The 22,179-nt window shown below is 39.0% G+C and overlaps 1 protein-coding gene across 3 annotated transcripts in view; it reads left to right on the top strand.

Moving 5' to 3' along the window:
• LOC107228172 (tRNA dimethylallyltransferase) overlaps window positions 1-22,179 on the top strand; it is a 117,526-nt gene that overhangs the window by 28,611 nt on the left and 66,736 nt on the right. For all 3 annotated transcript variants that reach the window (XR_006902729.1, XM_046730807.1, XM_046730806.1), the window contains exons 2-3: window positions 7,829-7,966; window positions 9,007-9,443. Coding sequence is in view for 2 of the 3 variants with exons in the window: in XM_046730807.1 (XP_046586763.1) it covers window positions 7,829-7,966; window positions 9,007-9,443 (575 nt within the window). In the remaining variant the exon portion in view is untranslated. The remainder of the gene's footprint in view (window positions 1-7,828; window positions 7,967-9,006; window positions 9,444-22,179) is intronic.

Below are 22,179 nucleotides of genomic sequence, written 5' to 3'. Positions count from 1 at the left end.
TTCCTCGATCCTTGATCTCGATTCTTGCTTGGCGCACTCGTACGTGTGCTAGATTCTCTTCTTCCTTTTCTTTGCTTAACTCTTACCTTTGCCAATGGCCAATTTCGTGCGGTCGTAATTACATCGGCACCAAAGTAATACTCGACTTTCAAATCGGTTCGATTGAACGGAAAAAAATAATGATAATAATAAAAAAATAGTAGAGTCAGATTAGTATAATTCAATACTGAATTGCTACTGTTCGAGACTTCGTGTATTTGGTTAGTATGAAAAACATGCTTAACACCGCCGAGTACTGAATGGTAAATACTGATTTTAAACACATATTCTGATGTCGAGATACTGAAAAGTAAATCCCGCGTAGCGATCATTGGATTATTGGTAGATGTTCAATTTCTGAATACTGATTACGAATACTTAAATTATAAGTGCTAAATGTTGAGAATGGAATTCAAGTCTGTGAAGGATAAAATTCTGCGTACTACGTAGTGAATAAATAATTTTTCACAGGTTGAACTCTACGTTTATTCGGTGTTAAAAAATTGAATTGAATGAACAATACAATGGGTGAGAGGTTTTTAACGCCTCATGGTGAATATAAAATACTATACAAATATCGAGTATAACTAATAATGCTAGACGCCTAATGCTGTATTTTCAATGTTTAACAATGAATTCCATATACCGGATAGCGTGTAAATATTGAAAATTTCATGAGATGTAGCGGTTGGATGATAAATGCTTGATGCTGAATGTTGAATATCAATATTTGTTGTTGAATATCGTCGTTGGGATTCTCGATCTCTCATCCCGCTGTGATTATTTTTGGTTCTTTACACGAAGGGACTTCCAGGTCAAATATCTACCGGCTAGTTTTTGGAATGCCTTTTGCACCGACACTTCGAGGTCTTCGCCTATTTGCTGGGTCCTCTTGGCCTCCTTCAACTTGTTTCTTACTTTCTTCCCATAAAAATATTCCAGGTTCCAGGTCGTTGTTGAAAAGTTCTCTATCAAATCCTATTTTCTCACTTCTTCTTCACGCGTAAGATGGACATTCATGGCACGCCTTGTCGTATCATTTAAATCTTGCGAATCGCAGAAACCTTTGTCGTGCAGTAGCCAGCCAACTTTGGATTCAACGCCTCCTTTGATATTTGTGGCGGTAAGTCCATGCTGACTTCTCTTGTAACATCGCTTTCCAATCCAATTGTCTCGGTATTTCGTTCCTTAGTTTATTCCAAAACCCAAATAGGAATGCGATGAATTTCGTATGCCGGATGCTAAAGATACCGAACAACAATCCCCTGTATGGTACAAAGTGACCAAAGAGCGAACGGTTTAATACCGTTTCGCAAGGCGTCATGATCCGGAGGAGAGACTGCCGTTGCGGTCAGATCGCGGGCAACTAGCCCGGAGGCTATTAAAAGTAGTCGGGTAGTTCCTTGCGAGAAATTCCGAAACGTCTACTACCAGACTTACGATCTCTCTGCCCCCTCGCGTCGATCCTCCCACTCAATCAGTCACACCGTCAAATATTATACACATCGGAAGACACGCGTAGCCTTCTATCTTTCTATTAGCGTTTGATCCCTTTTTTTTTCTCTCCTCTCCCGCAGCTATTTCTACACACACACAAACACACCGAAAACATACCTTCACCTTGTACTGTTAGTCGTCGTGTTTTATCGCACATCGAGCTCGTCGCTTGCTCCGGCTCTCTCTCTCTCTCTCTCTCTCTCCTCAGATTAATACCTCTCTGTGTGCGTTGGTCCTCTTGGTGTTCTGTTAATCCTACGTCAGGACGCACGAGTACCGTAATTTGCTCGAATTGTGCTATTTGTTAGAGCAAACTTTAGTTATGCTTCTCTTATAGAGTCTGCTATACGTGCGGCAGTATTGTACGTGCCTCTAGGTGGTGGACAACTCTTGACGGTTGCGAACAGGTTTTTGGGCAGGTATGATGCTCCGACCGCGGAATCACGAGGATCCTATCCTCTATTTAACCATGTGTCCTGTTTGTTAATGGCATCCTCAGGCAGACTTAGAAAGAACTTAATGTCTTTAATGGAATACGGCATTGGATCCAATTGCAGATGCTGGATGAATTTGACCCTTTTTTTTTTTCTTCTCTTCGCGCATGCGTACGCCACAGTTTTATTGTTTTTGAAACTCAACTACTATGGAACTTTTTCACTTATGATTGATTGGCAAGAAGCGGGGACATTTCCTTGTCGCAATCCGTTTTTAGATCAGTCAAATTGTACAAAAATCGAGTAACTTTACATATGTATTATAGACGGGTACCTACATCCATTAATTTTTGATCCAAACCTGCACATTCAAGTCACCGATTTTTTTTTTTAATGAAAGCTTTCCCAAATAAATGGATTGTCTGAAACTTTCAGCTCTTTAGGTCTCTTCAATTTCGATTTGTAAATTGTTGAAGCCTCCAAGTTCATTATTTTTTGCTACGTCACCGTTTCACGTAGTCTGGACCGCTTTTCTTCGAAAGGATCTTATTTTCTTCGTTGTTGATCGTAGGTCCCGAATCGTTAAAACGCCAGATCTAAATCATGTGTACCTGCGAATTCATAAATTCGACAAAATGAACGTAAAAGATTGAGACGTTATTATATATACGTATATTACTTGATCTGTTTTTGAAAATTGTTAGTAAATCTAACGAAATAAAAAATAGAACAACTTAATATTCGACCTTTTTCGACCTGCCTTTCAGGTAAAAAAAGTTGACTATATGGTTGAGTCGAGAATAAACATAAAAATGAATTCGAGCAATGAAGAATACTTTTTGTCATAAATTTTAGGACACGTTGAAATTTGCAGTTTCATGTACGCGTCATTTGACATATAAAAGAAGTTTAAAAATCACGAGTATGCGGAATGAACTGAAATTCTTTTGATTGTAAAAATTACCCAGTATCCTTAAAATCCATCATGGATTCAAGTTTCGTCTAATGCGCCAGGTTATAACAAATACGCAGTGTTGAAAAATAGAGGATGGAAAAAAAAAACATTTGATACTTATTCGGGAATGCAGAGTTTGACACGTTGAGCAAGAGTGAAGAGAAGCTTTTCAACGTTGCACGCTTGACTTGTGCAAAAATTAACGACCGTGAAACGTTCGTTTAGTTATATTATCGCTGGTACATTCGTATCACACGAAAATACACACGTAACTATAACCCAAGCGCGATGGATTTTAAAAGCGAGTATAGAAGAAGCGTCCGTGTTTTGTAGAAGTTTAAGAGCCTGCTGCGCCAGCAAGAATGAGCTAATCCTCCTCTTCTCCAACAATGAGATACGTGTCGTCTGGTTTTTGTGCCCCTGTTTCGCCACCTCAATCCTCGGTGTAAAAAATCGCCGTGTGTAGAAAATTTACTTCCGTGGCGTTCGTTCGCTTCGATGTAATTTGTACGCCAAAGTTGCGCCTAAGCTTCGTGCAACTGTGAAACACAAAATTCTACCTGCCGTCTGCGTACAAACGGATTATCACCGCTCTAATTCCGGGCACGTGGTCGCCTTAGAAGACCACCTTTTTAAACATCGATTATACGCTCGTTTGCTCATCGTATTCCGTGGAAATTTTACTTTCGGTATTGCGAGTTGCTCGTTCGACCAGCTGTGCCAAGTCTTAGACAATTTTACGTCGATGCGCATGGCTCCGCAACGATTAATTGTCTTTTCGACACTTGTGCCAACACGGCGACCGCGTCAAAAGTACAACTCCGAGAATTATTTGATAATCGAGAAACCTAGAGAAGGCCGGAATTCGGAATTTATAATGTTACTTTAGCATTTTTCTTTTCAGCAACGCTTTGAACTCGTGACGCGGAAACTAATTTTGCGAACTACGCTCGTTCGTAGATTTAATTCGTTACGTCAGGATTTATAATCATTTTATATTACGCCTCGCTTGATTGATTAATCAATTTTCTTGTGACCTAAAAAAATGTTCATTTGACGGAATTTAATCTTGGTGAATGAATGTAATTCAAGTTTGATCGTGCTTAATTGTACAGACTCAAATTTATTCGTAATAGTTTGAATCGAATTAGCAATTTTTTTTTTTCTCGTCGGTAGACAATTACCGATTTATGGGAGTGTATCATTTTTTTCCGTTGAATCTAAAAAGAATATTAGAAAATTTATCTATAATTATGCTATGAAAGAATTTGTTCAAACGTTCAAACTTTTGAAAATCTTGCCTGGCAATATATTCCATAAAAATAACGTGTTAATACATTTTTGTAACCAATCTTTTATTATATATATATTCATTCTAAGGCACCGCGAAAGTTCAATTGTTACTATAATTTTTCATACTCACTTTTTCTTAACCGCAAAATTCAAATGCTCGCTTACAAACTTTAACTTTATAATGTTTTTCTTTATAAAGCGAATTGATCACCCCGTGAACATTTTTTATTTCTCATTGAGTCGGAATAATTTATTCGGATTATATTTATAACTCCGGTCTTGGTAAGTTACCAAGAAGACTCGCTAAAACTCCCGGAACTCTTATAAAAATGTTGACTGCAGTACTTGCGATTAGCCAGTGATCCTAATTGGAATAAAAAACACAAGGAACTTTTCAAACGCCTATCGTGTTGAAAAAATGAATGCTCATTATCTCTAGAATCTGTTCCAAGTTACCCAGAACTCTATGAAAACGCTCAGAATGGTCAGAATTCATTTTCGTCGTATGCAATGCGCGTGGGGTAGTATATTGTTCAATATTTCGGTAACACAACGCAGTATAATTCTTTCACTTATCAATAACCTTAAGATTGTTCCGGACATTTTCAGAATTGAATTCCGAAAAACAGCCTGATCGATTCGAATAAAATTTCATAGTCTTCGAATTTTCCACGTATTTTCATAAAGTTTGCTAAAAGACTTTTCGCTTTTGATTTAGACGTTACGACGTATTCTGTCATACATTGTAGGTGTCCCGTTTTCAGTGGAATGTAGGTCAAATATATTCTCAACAATCTAGGCTTCGCGGAAATATGTTTTAGATAAGAATTGTAGGGTTTCAAGAAGTAGGCGAGACATTTTCATCTACAAACTTGTTGTCCACGCGTCTGTTTCTTCCTACTCTCTAAATTTGAATGAGTGAAAATTCACTGATTCCTAGTTACAAGTAGTACATACCACTGATTCAGTGACTTTTCACTGATTTTCATTGTATGCGCACTGATTTTTTCCAGCGTTATACTTACGACTGATTCGTATTAAGAGAGCGAATATCGTTTACCACTTCCCAAATTCTTCGAATATAGATAGAAACCTACGTCAATTAGACCCGGTCTCTCCGATTCGATCGTCTAACGAACTAAACCGAGCCGGTGTTAAGCGCGAGAAACACGATCATCATCCGTTTGTGACCGTGGCAAAAAATGTCAGTTTTTTTCATCACCCAGCTTATTACAGTCTCTTCTTATCTACTTCTGCCTCATTAGTACAACGCAGCGCAGGTTTCCTCGTTTTTTCGTGATTCTAGAAAATCGTGATTACGTAAAAACGAAGAAAGTAGGGCGCCCCGGGAACCCGAGAAAAGCTTCGAAGCGCGCCTCGGTAACGTCTCCGTCTGCCTTTGCGGTGTAATAATGATACACGTATAGATATACGCACGGGGCTTTTAGTGAGACGGCAGGTGTTTCCCAACAGGAGTTGGCTGCATCGGGAGTATAAAACGGGGGAAGAACAGGTGACGCGAAGAGCGCCCTTTGTCTCGTTCCTGACGGTGGACCGGTACCGGTTACAGAGACGAACATCGCTCGTCGCCGAGGCGCGTGCCTCGGGCCCCCCTTTTGGTAAATCCGAGATTCGAACCCCGACGAAATTCCGGCTTTGTCCCATGCACGTATGTACACCTGGGGACAATCAATCTGAGACTGCTAATGTTTTACACTAGACAGTTACGTTGGCAGCGCGGAGAGACCTACAGCGCCACAGTCGGCGGAGCGCGAAACTAACTCAATCTCAATAAGCGTAACATAACCCATGACCGTTGGATCTAACCTTAGAATGAATACGTATCGATTCGACAAGTCATTATCCCCGCGGTATTCTAAGGTTAGATTCGACGGTCATGGGTTATGTTGTGTTTATTGAGATTGAGTTTGTTTCGCGCTCCGCCGACTGTGGCGCTGCAGGTTTCTCAGTGTTACCAACAGTGTTCGGAACCGGGCTCTGCTCGAGTCAGTTCCTACAAACATTATATCTTTTCCTCGGAGCTTGCAGCTAATGATTTTTCCTCGCACGCGACACCTTTCATGTAGCAAGATGTTGAGAGTGTTTTTTTGTTACCCGTGAAATAAAGTTTGGTACCATATAATTTACTCGGTTGGAAAGAAAAAAAAAAAAAAAAATTCCAACGGGGTGGCGCGATATCGCGAAATTTTTGAATATCGATATGCTTCAAGTGAGCGAAATTTGTGCACATGTATGAAAATGAAACGTGTGTTTGGAATTTGTATTTAGTCGACATCTTTAACTCTGGCAAGAGCCTCGAAGTTTTTACTTAAGAAGTGTAAAAATACGATATTCGAAAAAGTTTTCCATTCGAAACTTGTGGAGATTCTAATTTTTTGAGATGTAAACAATCTTTAATCGACATAACTAATTCAATATATTTTTATACACTTCATGAAAATTTTATACTACAAGAAACAACAGCAATAACATCGAAAATAATAATAACGCCGGTCACGGCAACGTAACTCGACTAATTCCTGACCCGGATCATCTAGGATTTGATAATGTTTGCGGATATCACTTTCCTAGTCCCAAAAGTATTAAAAATTTTTGTACAAATTTTATACTCGAATGGTTATTTATTAACGAATGTTTCAACCTGAAATATCAATTTTTTATAATTTATACTTTTCTTTCGATACTTCGAATATACCGTCGTATAATCAGATGAAAATAATCTTAAGTCATCGTTCATCGTGGGAACAACTAGTTTTTTAATTTATTTCATCGATTAATGGAGAAAGTTATTTATTAACCTCAATTTTCAAAGCATATGTAAATTACTGGCAAGCAATTATCGTCAAATGTAAACTGTTCAACGAGTCAAATTTTTGCCGGTAATATTCAATTTCTCTGTTCGATTGTCTTGGAAAATACTATTTATTGACAATGCATTTGTAATTTGTAAATCGTACGGGTATAACGACCCGGTACATTAGTTGAAAGTTTTCTAAGTAAAGCTTTTTTAAAATTGGTGAAATAAATAGAGAACAAAATCATCTTTCTCTTGAGAAATGTCTGTAAATTATCATCACTTGAAACAGTATATTTGAGTCCTTTTGTTATAGAAAAATATTGAACTTGAAGTGGATAACGGTTAGAGGGACAACATCTGCAATAAACATGAGTTGCATTCCGAAGGTGGGATAATGCTGTTAAAAGTCATAAATCTAGCGGTTACTTAATAAAAAGGTTCTTTGCAGAATCCGTATCTGCCGATAATAAGTCCCTATCTAAACTTTTCGTAAATCGAGACTGAAGTAATGAGGAAATCCACTTATAGATGTTTATCGCTACAACAAAAACAGAACAAGGAATGAATGATAGAATTGAATCGAATCTGTAATTTGGTTGGGAACTGAGCAAATATCCCAAATTCCTTGCAATTGAAGTCATGTTTCTCCGACGACGGTGAAATTGCCAATAAAAAGGAACGCCGTAGAAATAAAATATAGATTAAAACGGAAACGGACCTCTTACGGGTGTGTTTCAGACGTGTAGCTTTTCCTCTTATCTTCCTTAACGACGACCTTTCTTCTACTTTCAGGTCTACAAAGGGTTGGACGTGATTACAGCGAAGGTAACCAAAGAGGAGCAAGCCATGGCTCCGCACCATATGCTCGACGTCGTGGATCCCTTGTCGACGTTCTCGGTCGTTGATTTCAGGAACAGAGCATTGCCTGTTGTATCCTTTAATACCAGCAGGTAGACGGACTATGATTGTCGGCATCACGGCGCTTCCTGATCGTGTGCCGATTGGACGAGTCATGGAGCTTATGATCCGATGATCAAGCTTAAGGTAGTAATTTGTAAATTTTCATCTCGTCCTTGTTATTTGCCCATATAATCTCACAATTATACACCCAGTGGGCAGGGAAGTGAACTTTTTGTCCGCCCCGTAATGTAGATGTTAGATTTGGTCCGTTTGGGTGTTGATTAATACCACATAATTGTCCGAGTGTTGGTGCACCTGGTGACACGCGGACTACGACTGCCCTCATATTTCATCTGCTTTAATTTCACCTGCCTCGAGTCAAACGCTACTATTATACATTTAACACAGCTTGAATGTCTAGGATAACTCGCTGTTAGCTAGATAAGCACGATGAGTTTAATTTGTGTCCGGAGAAATTTATCGCTCTGTCGATCTGGACGTTATTTTTATACACCTGTTCTGTACGTATATATTATTAAAGCTAATAATGCCTCGATACAACTTTGTAGAGAACCGTCAAAAAAATCCTGTGGATACAAAAGATTTCACTTCGTCTCAAGTTTTTCGTGGCGAATCGTATCGATGGTTGAAATACTTTTAGTTTTTATCACGATGCTTTTGGTACCTTGAAGAATCCAGTTAGAATTTCAGGATTATAAATCGTTGTTACAGTGAATATCATATTAATTTTTTTCTCACCTTGGACTCAAAATTGGTTGAAGATAAATCTGGTAAGGAATAAAAAAAAAAAAATACTGAGAATCCAGATTGAATATTTTTAAACTTTACGAGTAAAATGTCAGAATTGAAAATTGCGACAGTAAAAACTTGAAAAAATTCGGATCAGGGTTGAGGTAATTTTTTTTATTTCTTGTCAAAAACAATCAACCCGGAATATATTCTGTATTTCCATATGCCGTACAGATGATATCGATATCCTCATCTTAACCAGTCGATTAATTTCTCATTCAATCCATTCTAATCTACTACGATTTCCTTAATAGACATAGATAGACAAGCTCCTGAGTGTCGGAAAGGTGCCAATAATCGTCGGCGGGACGAATTATTACATAGAATCTCTGCTGTGGCAGGTGCTCATCGAGGATCCAAAGGATACGGCGATCGACGAGCCGTGTTCTTCCTTAGTTTTCGACCGCGACGATGGTTTCGTGAATATGCGAGGTAGTGATGTTGTTAAATCGGATCGTGCGACGAGTGTTGTCGTGGTTGACGATGAAAATCGTAGTGCAGTGGGTGAAAATCGGGTGAGTGATGTGTGCGAAAGTGAAACACAGGAATACGAAAGTGCCGATATCGACGCCCCGGCTTCGAAGAAGATCAAATTCGACGACGCAATCAGCACCGACGAGCTGCACCGGAAGCTCAGAGAAGTTGACGCAACAATGGCTGACAGATTGCATCCGAATGACCGGCGAAAAATTATAAGGTCAGTGTAATGCTTGAATCGTGGTTTTCCTTTCGAGAGAAGTGTCGAAAGAAGTTTGTAACGTTGATGTAACGATTCGTTTTTTGGATTAATAATTATTTCGTAACTGTAGGATCGTCTCGAACTGAGTGATATATTTTTAAAAAGTGAAACGTACTCGGATTTTGGAAATTAAAATATTTTAAAGTCGTTATAAATTTTGGAAACAGTGACTTTAGTTTCGATATTTCGTTATATCAACGTTACTAACTTCAATCTGGTGTTCGTTTCATCGAGATTGTCAAAAAGTTTTATTTGGTTCACCGCAACGAATCTGACATGCTCGCTTACTTGGAAGCTGAAATTAATGAGACTGAAAACTGTAGAAGTTATTGATTTCAATTCAAATTGGTTTATTTTGAATACATGAGCAGGTGTTGGTACGAAGAAAATATTTCCTCTTCGAAATCAATACGCTTCCGTAAGGATGAAACGAATGTACGGCTAGCAATTACACTAATTGCATCATGTGTAAGAAACCGCGCACGAGTTTTTTGATCTGTATTTTTAATGGAGTGAGTACCCGGGTACCTGGTTAAAGTAAAGGTCAGTCGTAGTTCACCGGCAGTTGAGGGGAAGAAGGCTATATCCACAATGTCCCGGCGGTAGTCATCTATATTAATTATAATGCGGTATACCTACTAATTGTTGCGGCCAGGTAAGCCTCGTAATTGGTCATGCCTTGACTTTGCTGGTCTGATGATTTTCTCGAGGCTGATCCCTCGCCCGTCCCCTTGATGATTACCGTGCTGTAAAAATACGTTGAGAATCTGTAGATACGCGTATAATTCATCCATGCGTTCTAATATACCGACTGGATGAGTATCGCACTTCGTTTGAGTGACAATTTCTTACACGCGATGATTTAATGTCCTCGGAATCACCGGAAGAAGAGCGATGCGTTGAAAAAGAGAACAAATTTCCGTGAATTTTGATTGAAAATTACTTACGCCTTCGGATTAAGGAATATTGAGAAAATATTCACACGTTAAATCAAGTGCACGTGGTTTCAGAGATAAGCCAACGAAGAGCGCTTAGAGGGTACCGTAAAACCAATTTTGTTGGGACTACGAGCTCGGGAAATAAATCGTTAGGCAACCCCTCGAAACGATCGATAGTGTACGAACAGTCGGAGTAAAGGATTATAAATGTCTCTTGAAAGCTCTCAATTAGCGTGAGCTAATGCCTGAAAACGAAGGAAGACATTGAAATATATAATGACGGTACTCGAAACTTGACTGATACGTGGTACAAACTCATCGGTAGTCATTGAAAAACAAAAGAGAGCAATTGCTTCAGTCCACTGGATCCATGTCAACTTCTTAAAGGTGTCACTGGGAGTGGCGAAAGTGAAGTGAGAGTTTCCCTCGGAAGCTGATAAGGTTATACCAGCGATTTATATGTGATCGATGATTGAACAGAAAGTCTTTTCCGGGGGTTTGGAGTGAATAAAAGCTGTTGCCTTTGTTAGAAATCATCAAATTTGGCTTAATTTCGTTAATAAATGGTCAAGAAAGTTATTCGTCTCTGGTGAAATTTGAGATTCACATTGATTTAACTAGCTTACACTTGCGCCACTTATTTCGAGTGCAATTGCCACGCGAGGGGCGAAAAACACACTGCGCAGGAAATCATCGCGTCACTTGAGGTCATTTCCAGGCAGAACTCGACTGTGAACCTTGTACCGGACATGTTTACAAGGAATTTAAACCTGCTCGATTTACTTTCAATATTCTAAAACTAACAGTGACTTTTCACGCAGCTCAATCATTCAAACGCACATCTAACGCTCGGTTACACTGCGACAATTGTCATTCGAATATCGCCAAAACGGAACATGTAACACAATACCGTATTCTTCGATCCCAAAGAAAGAGCGCTGGTATCTATCATCCGGGAATGTCATCAAAACCAAATTAAACCTTCGTCTGAACCGACTGCTGTTCCCATAGAACCTCGGACATCGTCTGGGCACATGATAGACGCACCAGCAGCGACCAGACAACTCGAAGCTAACGAGCGATAGTCTAATATGTAGGATACACTGACCTGGAAACGTTCTTGCAGGTTCCGAAACCTTTGAGTTTATGCAAGCATCTCAGGTAAAGAGACGCAAAAGACCTCGCACTCTCCAATTGGAGATGTCGAAAGCTGTCCCCAACCATCACAATCCCGAGCTTAAGATTCGCCCAGCATCAAAACTTGGAGGTGAAAATTTTGTTGGATTCTGGTTGGACGTATTCGTCGGTCGTGTCTCGCACGCGGCTCCTCTTTTCAGGTCAGATCTCCGTTCCGACGACGATTTTAACGTCGCGTGACTCAAGTTATACCGTCCGATGGTGGTGTGGATCTTGGATGGCATTCAGCACGCGTGTGCGTGGTACCGGCATGGCACCGCGACACGTGGAGTCCCGACGTGGGCGGCGAGAGTGACGGGCAAAGACAGCCGGGTATCGCTGGGTCTAGTCTCTTCGCTAAAGACCTGTTGGAGTGGCGAGTGATCGGTGAATATATTTAAGGGAGGAGGGAAGAGGATGCGTAAATAAATAAATAAACGAACAATGCCAAGTAAAGAGTGGTCGTCACCCAAGTTGGGCGTTGTACGGAGGTTGCACGGCATTCCATTCCATTTGGTGGGAAAAACTTGTCACAGATTTTATCGAGGAAATTCGTTTCCTCGTATATCGCAGAACGTTGTCGATTTGGCACTGAATGTCCGGTGCTTGAATGTGCCGGATCAATTTGAATGTTCAATATTGAACCAATTTCTGGTATTGTTATGCCGAGGGTAACGAATCACCGTTCAAGGACGTGGCATGTCTTTAAATCCGAGCTCGGTATGTCCTTCAGCCTAGTTTTGCGAACAGCACGGCTCTTCGGCATTTCCAATATATCTCAGAGATATTGTCCCACATAGATTAGTCACTTTTTTGCAATTCAAAATATCATCAGGTTTACGATAGGGCGAATATGTGGTTTGGACATAACGAGACGGATCAATGTTGAAGGCGTGATAATATTCCGATTTACGATTAGAATAACTCTCGATGACTGCAATTCGCTTTGAATCACTTTGGCACTGGCGTTTTTTTTTTTTTTTTTCAAACTTCCTGCGATTTCGCCTGACTCGGATCCATCCCGTTGGCTGCTGATCATTTTTTATTCATCGTCAGCCGTTTTCGACGAGCTAATTTTCACCACCAGATGTCTTGCGATTTTAGATCGTGACTCAGACTTCCGTGTGTAACCTAGAAGATTGTAAGAAACTTCCTGCTCTGTCACGAATTCGTTGCTGATCACTCGTTTGAACTGCATCCGCACGTTGAAAATCCCGTTTTCCTCCCGATAGTTTTACATAAATTTTAGAAAAGATGGTGATTTTCTTTCAGACTTGCGACGGTAATGTTATCGGTAATTTTCAGTCTATTATTAAACCTTATTTGTGTTTTCATTAGATATTGGTTAAAACGTTCTTCTCTCCCATCGTCTTTCAGACTGAATAAAGTAATAAACTGGGACTTTTGAGTTGTTCTACATTCGGTTGAAAAACTTTTTAGTTTCTTTTTCAATTTTGCATCGTTTCATCGTCACAATGAGAAACGTATTGGGCGTTGCATAGTTCTGGTTAAATTCTTTTTTTCCTCCTTACGGGATATATCTATCTCCGTTTTTACTGCTTTCGTAAGTTTTACGCTTGATAGTCTATCGCCACGTGGCCAGCCAACCGCCCCGGCCTCGGTTACACGTGTTTGACCCAGTCAAGGACCAACCGAGTTACGTTCTCCAGTTGATCGCGTAAATTGTATTTTCCCACCTACTTTGCGGTGTAGAATTGGAGCAGAATTCGGCCGACTTTAAAGCCTACTTATGTCACCTCTTAAGAACGTTGATGCTTGGAAACGCTTCTGATACCGGTAACAAATGTTACAAAAAAGTCACTCGAAGACAGACTGCGATATCGCAAAAGAAAGGTTAGCGTGAAAACGACTATTCCAATCTAGTTCAAATTTGTACGATCAATTGTTGCAATTTTTTAATTTTACCTACTAGTTCGGATAAAGTCTGACATTTTTTTTTTTCAACGTCGGAAAGGTGTTTGTAAAACGATACCGTGATCGATAAGTGACATTTTTCATATTCATTTTCCATAAGTCGATAACAATTTCTATCCCCGAAAATTTTAGAGAAATTCGGGCAACTTCAGGGTTTCTAGGAGGTGAACATCAAAAGTCTTTTGTCAGTTCAAAACTGTTTTTTTGACTACTTGATATATGAAAGTATTACCTGTTGGATATTACCTTTTAGTTTCATCATCATCATCGGAATATGTTGGGACAAGTATTAGAAAATTTAGTAACGCCTGCTATTATGTAAGGTTGTAAACAAAATATGTAGTAATAATATAACAATAGTAATATTCAATGAACAAAAAAGATCTGACAGAAAATTATTGTACATGTACTGAAACATTCTTATAGAAATATGGAAAAATGTAACGGACAAGTTTTTATGGTGATATTTCGAAATTTCACTGTGATATTCTTTCCAGCGGATTACTTGAAATATTAATCAATATAAAAGGGTCATTACATTCTCTTTTAGCTTCGCATTTTGCTCATTAGGGTCGTTATTATTTATTTAACGCGTCCACTAATTTTTTCGAATTAGGCTGGTTATTACTTATCTAAGTTGTCCATTAATTTTTTCCGTGCCGTCCCTCAAATCGACTCTAAATAATTAAAAAACAATTCCCTAATATTTTCAGATTCTTGTCAACCCCTTATAGAGCCTCATGAGGCTTTTTTCGCCATAAAAATAAGATTACATAACTTTATTTTTTTTTTCTACCGCAATTTTCATGGAAATAATCTGAATCGAACGGTGATTTATCAAATATAATTAGCTCGTTTCGAGGATATTTCTTTCTTTCCGATAGCTTCATTTTTCAGTTGTATATATAGTAGATTTCTGATAGAAAATTCTGATTCTCAGAAAAAAATATCCTCGAAAAGAGTTAATTATACTTGTGAAATCCCCGTCAGATTCAAATCATTCCCACTTAAATTGTCGGAGAAAAAAAAGATAAAGTTCAAAGTGATCATAAGATCCCATGTTATTCTTATGGCGAAAAAGTCTCGTGAGGCACCACAAGGAGTGGAGGTAAATATCTGAAAAAATTAAGGAATTGTTTTTGAGTAATTTGGACTCGATTTGGAGGACAAGCACGGAAATCATTTTTCGGGACCCTAAATAAGGACCACCACAGTGCTCATAGGTTTCATCAGCCTGGTCTTCGCAGCTTTTGGTCGCCTAGCAAAAGAAAGAATAAAACCTAACAAATATTCTTCTACCCTGAAAATCCCAGCTTCTTTTTGCACCCTTGAAACATGATGGAAGAAAATCCGGTCGTACAATTTTAGAACGACTCTCAAGGACTTGGCTTTTCGAAATACGAACACGTTTTCTTTGTTGCGATTTACTAGCTGAATTTCAGACAATCCTGAGGATCAAAGTAACGACTTTTTCCCAAACGCGCATCGTTGAAGCTGCTAACTTCAACCTCGTCCGTAACTTGACATTGTTTTTAAGTCTAGGTGTAGAGTATCCACCGAAAAGTGCTCGACCTACTACCTTCCAGTAGGTTTTCATCCCAGATTATATTTGTCCGTTTATCGGTCTGTCTGTCCGTCCCACGGTCGGTTAGCCGGAAGGGTGGATGTTGGCACGGAGTCAAACTTTGATTGCCGACCGAGACTTCTCTATCTCCTTCTTTTCATCCTGATTCGTCTACGTCTACGTCGGCGTCGACTTCGCCTAAGCGCACTGCGACGTCTTGGGAACGATTTTTTCTCCACCACCACCACGACCACCCTCGTACTCTTATTCTTATTTTTCATCTTCTTCCTTACTCTTCGCTCTCTCGCCCCGTGAACATGTCGAAACTTACGTCTTTCATCTCTACAGGTACACGTGTTGTTGATAAACGATTCGTTGAATTCGGTATTATAAAGTTGGTCGGGTTTCCTATCGCTTGGAATTATTTCTTCACGGTCTGATGAGCTATCAGCAGTTAGCGTAGATGATACCGCGGTGGAAAAAATCTGTGTCACTCTTCAAGTGAAGTTCATTGGGTAATTGTAGGAGGAAAAATTTGTACGATGATTATTGCCGCTGCTGCTGCTGCTGCGTGTGTTGCAACAACTTGTCTTCCGCGTATAGTGTATCATATGTAAATAAGATAGCAATTGGGAAATTATCACGAACATCGTCAAAGCCCCTGTGAAGAGGGATGTGCGTGTCTGCGTGTATCCTTTTGTTGCATACACTCACACCCTGCAGCTATATCGACGAAGTACTTGTCGGCACAGTTGAGTAGATTGGCGTCCGTTCTGCGGAATTAGACACTTGGAAGGCCACTCACCGCTTCTACTCTTCTATGTTCGGCTAGAACTACTTCGTCCTTGAACCACCGTCTGACTGGGAGTCCCCGATGGTAATGTACGCTTGGGGACAATGAATCTGAGACGGCTAATTTTTTGCACTAGACAGTTACGTTGGCAACGCAGAGAAACCTACAGCGCCACAGTCGGCCGAGCGCGAAACAAACTCAATCTCAATAAACGTAACGTAACCCATGACCGTCGAATCTAACCTTAGAATGCCAAGGAGATAACGACTTGTTGGATCGACACGTATTCTAAGGTTAGATTCAACGGTCATGGGTTACGTTACGTTTATTGAGATTGAGTTGGTTTCGCGCTCGGCCGACCGTGGCGCTGTAGGTTTCTCCGTGTTGCCAACGTAACTGTCTAGTGTAAAAAATTAACCGTCTCAGATTCATTGTCCCCAAGTGTACCTTCAACCAAGTACACTCAGATCTTCTTATCTAGCTTAGACATTAATTTGCATAGGTTACATCAGGAGTACAGTGAACTCTTCTATATCATATATCGTGGCCGTCTACAAAGTAGAAATTTCATTCGCGATGTGAAATAATAGTAGCAGTGAAAAGAAACATCCTGCAGTTTTTCGCAGCACTTACTTTCCTTTGTACACTTCAATCAATGTAAGGTTTATTCAAGTATCCTAGTTTTTAGTACGGCAATCTTATTTCGCTACTAATCCCGGGGAGAAATAGGGGAGTTAGAATTAACTCCATTGCTGGATTGTATTTCATTGACCTTGTACTATATGCTTATATAATTTTTTTTTATTTTTTTTTTTTTTTTTTATTGAGCACTTCAAGCTTAGACGATACTTGGACCTTCTTCTTACAAAGTTACTTGTGTGTCGCTGCTTGTACCGCCTAATGAATTCTTAGACTTGATGCCTGTTGGAAATAATTAATCCATTTCCGTATGAAATACACTATTGCGTACACAAGTGTACGAGTATTATACCGAATCTTGCCAGAGGAATAATTTGAAGAATATGTTCATGAATTTGAGGAATACACGCATTCAGATTGCAAAAGGTATTTTCTCCATGTGGCTTAATTTTCGTAAGCCGGATAGTGACGAGTATTCGAATAAATACGTGATGTAACTCTTGGCCAAACTGGACAAAAATTTCAAGTCTTGACAGCCGAAATTATTCAACTATATGGGTAAATTTCAGGATTTAAGAGACTAAATATCGTCCGATATCTAAAAAATGTCTCGTTTTTCGTTGCTCGTTACAAGGGAGTTCATTACAATATATCGTTGATATTTTTCGGGATGCTAATTCCATCGTTAATGAGTATAAAAATACCAGAAAAAAAAGATTACACCCCCCCCCCCCCCCCCTCCGCCCTCCCAAAAAAAAAGGTGTCGAAATCACGCAAAACTGTAAGAAAAATTGAGTTTATTTGTTATTATTGAATGAAAATGAAAATTATTCTCGGTGTAAATTTTTTTGAGGCAGAGAGAGAGTTAATATATACGTTCGAGTGTTATCTACAGTTCTCTGCAAAATTTAATATGAGATCTTAAACGGTTGTCGAAATATTGTGACAACACCGACAAGAAATATACTATTGATGTAATCACTTTTGATCGAAGTCTTTGTTCAATTTTTGTTAGAACCGTGGCACTTACGCTTTTTAATAACTTCTACCTAAAAATACCAATAGAGGCTCTTTTCATTCAGCCGAGTAGTAAAGAAAAAGGGCCCTAGAGTTCGTAGAACTAGACTTTCAGGCTGAAGCTTGGTGTTTTACTACCTGCGATCGGTCGACCCCGCTTCACTCCACGTGTTTTGCTGTTCCCTCGACAGAAAATGTTGTTTTTACCGAAAAAAAAACAGACAAGAATACTTGAATTATTTTTCTCACGAAACAAAGAAAAAAAAATCCTTAATATTTTCTAAGAATAAAATTTTTTTTATACTGCAATCTGTTAAATCAGTTCCGTTACACAGTCACTAAATGAATTTTGTACGTGCAATGATGTTTCAATTATCCAAGGATGTACCATACATTTCGACGTTCTTTGGAATAACTTATACACTTTAATTTAATGTATTGTCATTGAAGTATAATATCACGTACAACTGCTTGCACACTGTGACATAGATTGTAAATAATCACCGTTGTCTACTGTTAGAAAATAAATATATATTTTCTGCAAATGTTATTTAAGAACAATAAGTAAAAACGGTTCGTTCCATGTAATTTACGCCAGATATACGAAGTGTAGCATCAAACAACCGTAAATATTAAACGTGAGTGAAAAAAGTTAACGGCAGAATTATTTCAAATATCATTTATAAATTGATATTGCTACCGCTCAAGCTTCTCGAATTGCTTGGTTTCATATACCGATATGCTTAACCCATGCTATACCTATTTTTCGCGACATACCTACAATGCCTGGGTCTGTGTTACGACATCCGATTTTATGTCATAACTTTCACCAAAATAGTCGTATTTTGATTTGTTGTTTCTTTTTGTTTTAATTAGATTAGTCACTTTGTCGAGAAATCCATCCCGACATTGACAAAGTTGCAAAATCTGGATACTTCTGATATATAATACATGGAAAAAAAATTTCTCTCTGCCTTTCACGGTTCAGCTTTGAGACTTTTAAGACCCCAGTGTAGCGTTCTAGGGTTAGGAAGATGAAATACTAAATCAACAAAAATCGGAATCTTTCTCCCTTTCAAACGATGGATCCTTTTTTAACTTCCATTTCAATTCAACAAAGTGTATCCATGCGCCTTTCTAACCAGCACATCAGATTTATTACTTTAGTGTCTAATGAATTATTCAAGAATCATGTTTTCCCAAGATGACGTTACGTATGATCCAATTCACTTTATGATGCCATGTGATCACACGTCAGGAGGAGACGAGGTGTATCTTCACGACTTACTCAATCCAATATTCAAGCTCACACGTACCAATTACGTGGACGAGGTTACTGACTCCCGTGTATATTTACACGTGATTGCCTCGATTGCGTACATTTGCCAGTTACGTACGTAGGCGTACACAGATTTAAAATACGTAGTGATGGCTAGGCTGTTCGTAGTATTAGATACTTAAGAAGACTTGGCACTCGGTGCTAATGGTTGCCATATCCAAGAATAGTCCATACTCACTGTTACTTCGCTTTTTTTTTCTCCTCGTCTTTTTCTTAACGCTGGTTTTCTTTTCTTCCTTCTCGACTTTTCAAAATTGCTTTGTACGCTTTGTGAACTGGTTTTATAAAGCACTCTTAGGAATAGGGCAGTTGATGAGATGACTGACGAACAAGCGATACGATGACATGACTGACAGCAATTACGAGCTTGTCGGAAGACGAAACATTCTTAGAATTAGCCACTCTCCTAATTAGGACAGGTATTGAGGGGGATTTACAACCGTGTATAAAAGCGCAGCTGAGTTTTTTTTTGTCCATCGTACACGCGCATTAATATGCGGATTCATTCCGGTTGCGTTTTAGTTGCATACGAGTAGATCGGTTGAAATTGATATTCGGTCCAAATCTAATCAGTGTCATGGCCAACGTCTTTTTTTTTTATTGTACTGCCTATGATCGATTGAATTGTCCGTGTGAAAACCTTCTTGCACGTGACTTATAAAAAATATAACGTGTCATTCGCCCTGAGGCGGTGCCAGTTTTTATTTACAAAATAACGGATCGCAGCAGTGTTAAAAACGGATACACCATGTCGTCGTCAATTTTATTACGGCAAAAAGAAAAGATTACACGATTTTCTAACGATTATACGATGATAGGAATGCTGGATTTCGGCGAATATTACTTCAATGTTCATCTAAATTGAAACTGACGTCGGTAATTCGTCCATATGGCCAGTCGGAAGAATTTTTTTTTTTTACTTTTTGATCTATTTATTCTAATAACTTGAATACTGCTGAACTCATCAGGGCCAAAATCTAATCAGTTCCGAGTAGTCATTTAATTCCGTTCGAACATCCATTCGATAATGGTCGGAAGTTATTATCTAGATCTTAAAACCTTTCATCTTTGGAATGTTTGCGATAACTTCCCTTTCATTTTTCTTTTTCTCTTCGGAAAAATAATAGTGGGGAAATTAAAAAATAACATCAAAAACTGACATCTGATTTGTTAGTTCTTTATCGGGAGGTGTTTTGGGGTTGCAACTCAGAGTGAACTTACCGCAAGTGAAGTGGTAGCTGACAGTTTGCGTAATCAGTTTGAACCGCGAGGAGGCCGGATATCCGTTCTTAACCGGATATGGCCTTTACTGAAACGGATAAGCAGTATCCTTGCGATCACAATGTAACAGTCTGACCAATTCGCGTAAGGTTAAATGATTCTTGGATTTCGAAAGAATTTAAAATGGTTTCGCAATGTTGTTCGGATGATTTTGAAGCATCTCGAAAAAGTTTTGACGCTATTTTAAGATTCAGACAATTCCTATGACCTCAAACTATTTTTCAATCTACAGTTTAGATCGCTTTCCCACGGTTTTTCCATGGTTTTAGGAAATCTCGTGGGAATGGAAGAAAGGTTTTTAGAAATTGAGAAAAGCGATTTCGCGTGGATTTGCGGAGATTTGAAAACATTCGAATAATACTTCACCCGATTTGAAGTCACGGAGTTTAGGGACGTTCAGGGTTTTCAAACAGCTGGAATGGATTATATTGACTAGTCCGTTCCAGATTTTGGGGGTGGTAATTCTAGCGTGTGTTAGTCAAACGAACACCTGGAGTCAGTTGTATTTTCAATTCTGATGCGCTATGCGACGGGTGTATGCTCGTTCCATTCCCGAAAGCCCGATGTTAACAAAGATGAAAATTCATGACAACCGGCCGGAGAGCGTCGTCCAGTGCATCCCAATCGAAAGATCGTCAAGATAAAAACTACGGATCGAGGTGTACCAAACCCTGATATGGGCACCTTGGAAAGTATGTGCAGCGCATCGCGTGCACGCACTAAATAGAACCACGAAAGTGCGCAGCAGCTAAATCCTCAGAGTCCATTCTTTTGAATTCGGTGGTCGGCCAGCAGCTGTTTCGGCTCTGCGACGATGACATCCGGAGGTAAGAATGGCAGGTCGTAAGGTCGGAAGACGCGGACCAGGCGGTCCTGGAACCTTTGTCGCTTTTGTTGACGAGGGTGCGGAACGACGACGACGACGAAGGTCTCGGTTAGGTTTTTCTTTTTTACTTACGGAACAACAGGATTCGGAAAATGGGAACCGAGGAAGAGGCCGAGTACGGAGAATATGCGCGTTTCCCTTTTGTAACGGGATGCTTTTCTCGTTCTTATATCCTGATCGTAAATCCTGCCTACCCGCGCTAAACAAAAATTACTTACCTATCTACTTACCCAATGGATATATTTCTATGTATATGTACCAATATGGTCAACTCAAGGACTTTCCTCTCACGCCTGTTCAAAGATTCACGAAATCCACGTTTCTCCTGCAAATTTTGGAAAGGCAAATTTTTTTCTTGTCTCTTTTATCCTATTCTATGTATTCTTTTTTTTGCATGTGTCCTTTTCGGTAATGTTTCCCCGAAATTATCTCGAATTTTCACCAGAATCGTTATTTTTTTTTTTTTTTTTTTTACAATAATGAAATTATCAGACAAGTAATTTATCTTATAAGCCATACTTGGTTTCTACAAGGAATTAAGCACCTTTACAGAACGTGAAGATACAGCATTTATAGATGTTTTTTTTAACATGAACTCAGTGGGTTTAATTGGAACTATACAGTTTATTTATGATGTTCTTACATTTGTATTCAAGCAACCGTATTCCGCATTCGTCATTCTGTTTGCAAAGAACGATGTGAAATTTTAGTTTTGAAGATTATCGAGGTTTACCAAGTCCTGGATTTGTTTTGAAATTATGGAGAGCAATTTCTTGCTAAAAATTATAGCGATAATCAAACAAAAATGCAAAACGTGATTAGGTGTTTGAAAATAAGTATTTCAAAAATGTGAAAACCACGTTGCGAATCATCGCAGAGCAATGGAATTCCAATAATGGCTAATAGCGTGAATGAACGTTATTGGAACTGAACGTATAATTATTGGTATATCAATTTAAGAATAATCAGAAGTAAAAATCTTCGATGCATTTAAATATTTATTCACAAGACAAATCTTAAAACAATTGAAGCCAGTAGAAATAGTTAACGATTAATGTAATCACTTGGATAGCACCCCGGTGAATTAAAAGTCACCCTGTAGATTGCGGCGCATCTTTTGGTTCAC

This window comes from Neodiprion lecontei, chromosome 2 (genome assembly GCF_021901455.1).
Source record: "Neodiprion lecontei isolate iyNeoLeco1 chromosome 2, iyNeoLeco1.1, whole genome shotgun sequence".
NCBI lineage: Eukaryota > Metazoa > Arthropoda > Insecta > Hymenoptera > Diprionidae > Neodiprion > Neodiprion lecontei.
Note: the sequence above shows the minus strand (reverse complement) of the source record. Positions and strands in the feature narration are given on the sequence as shown.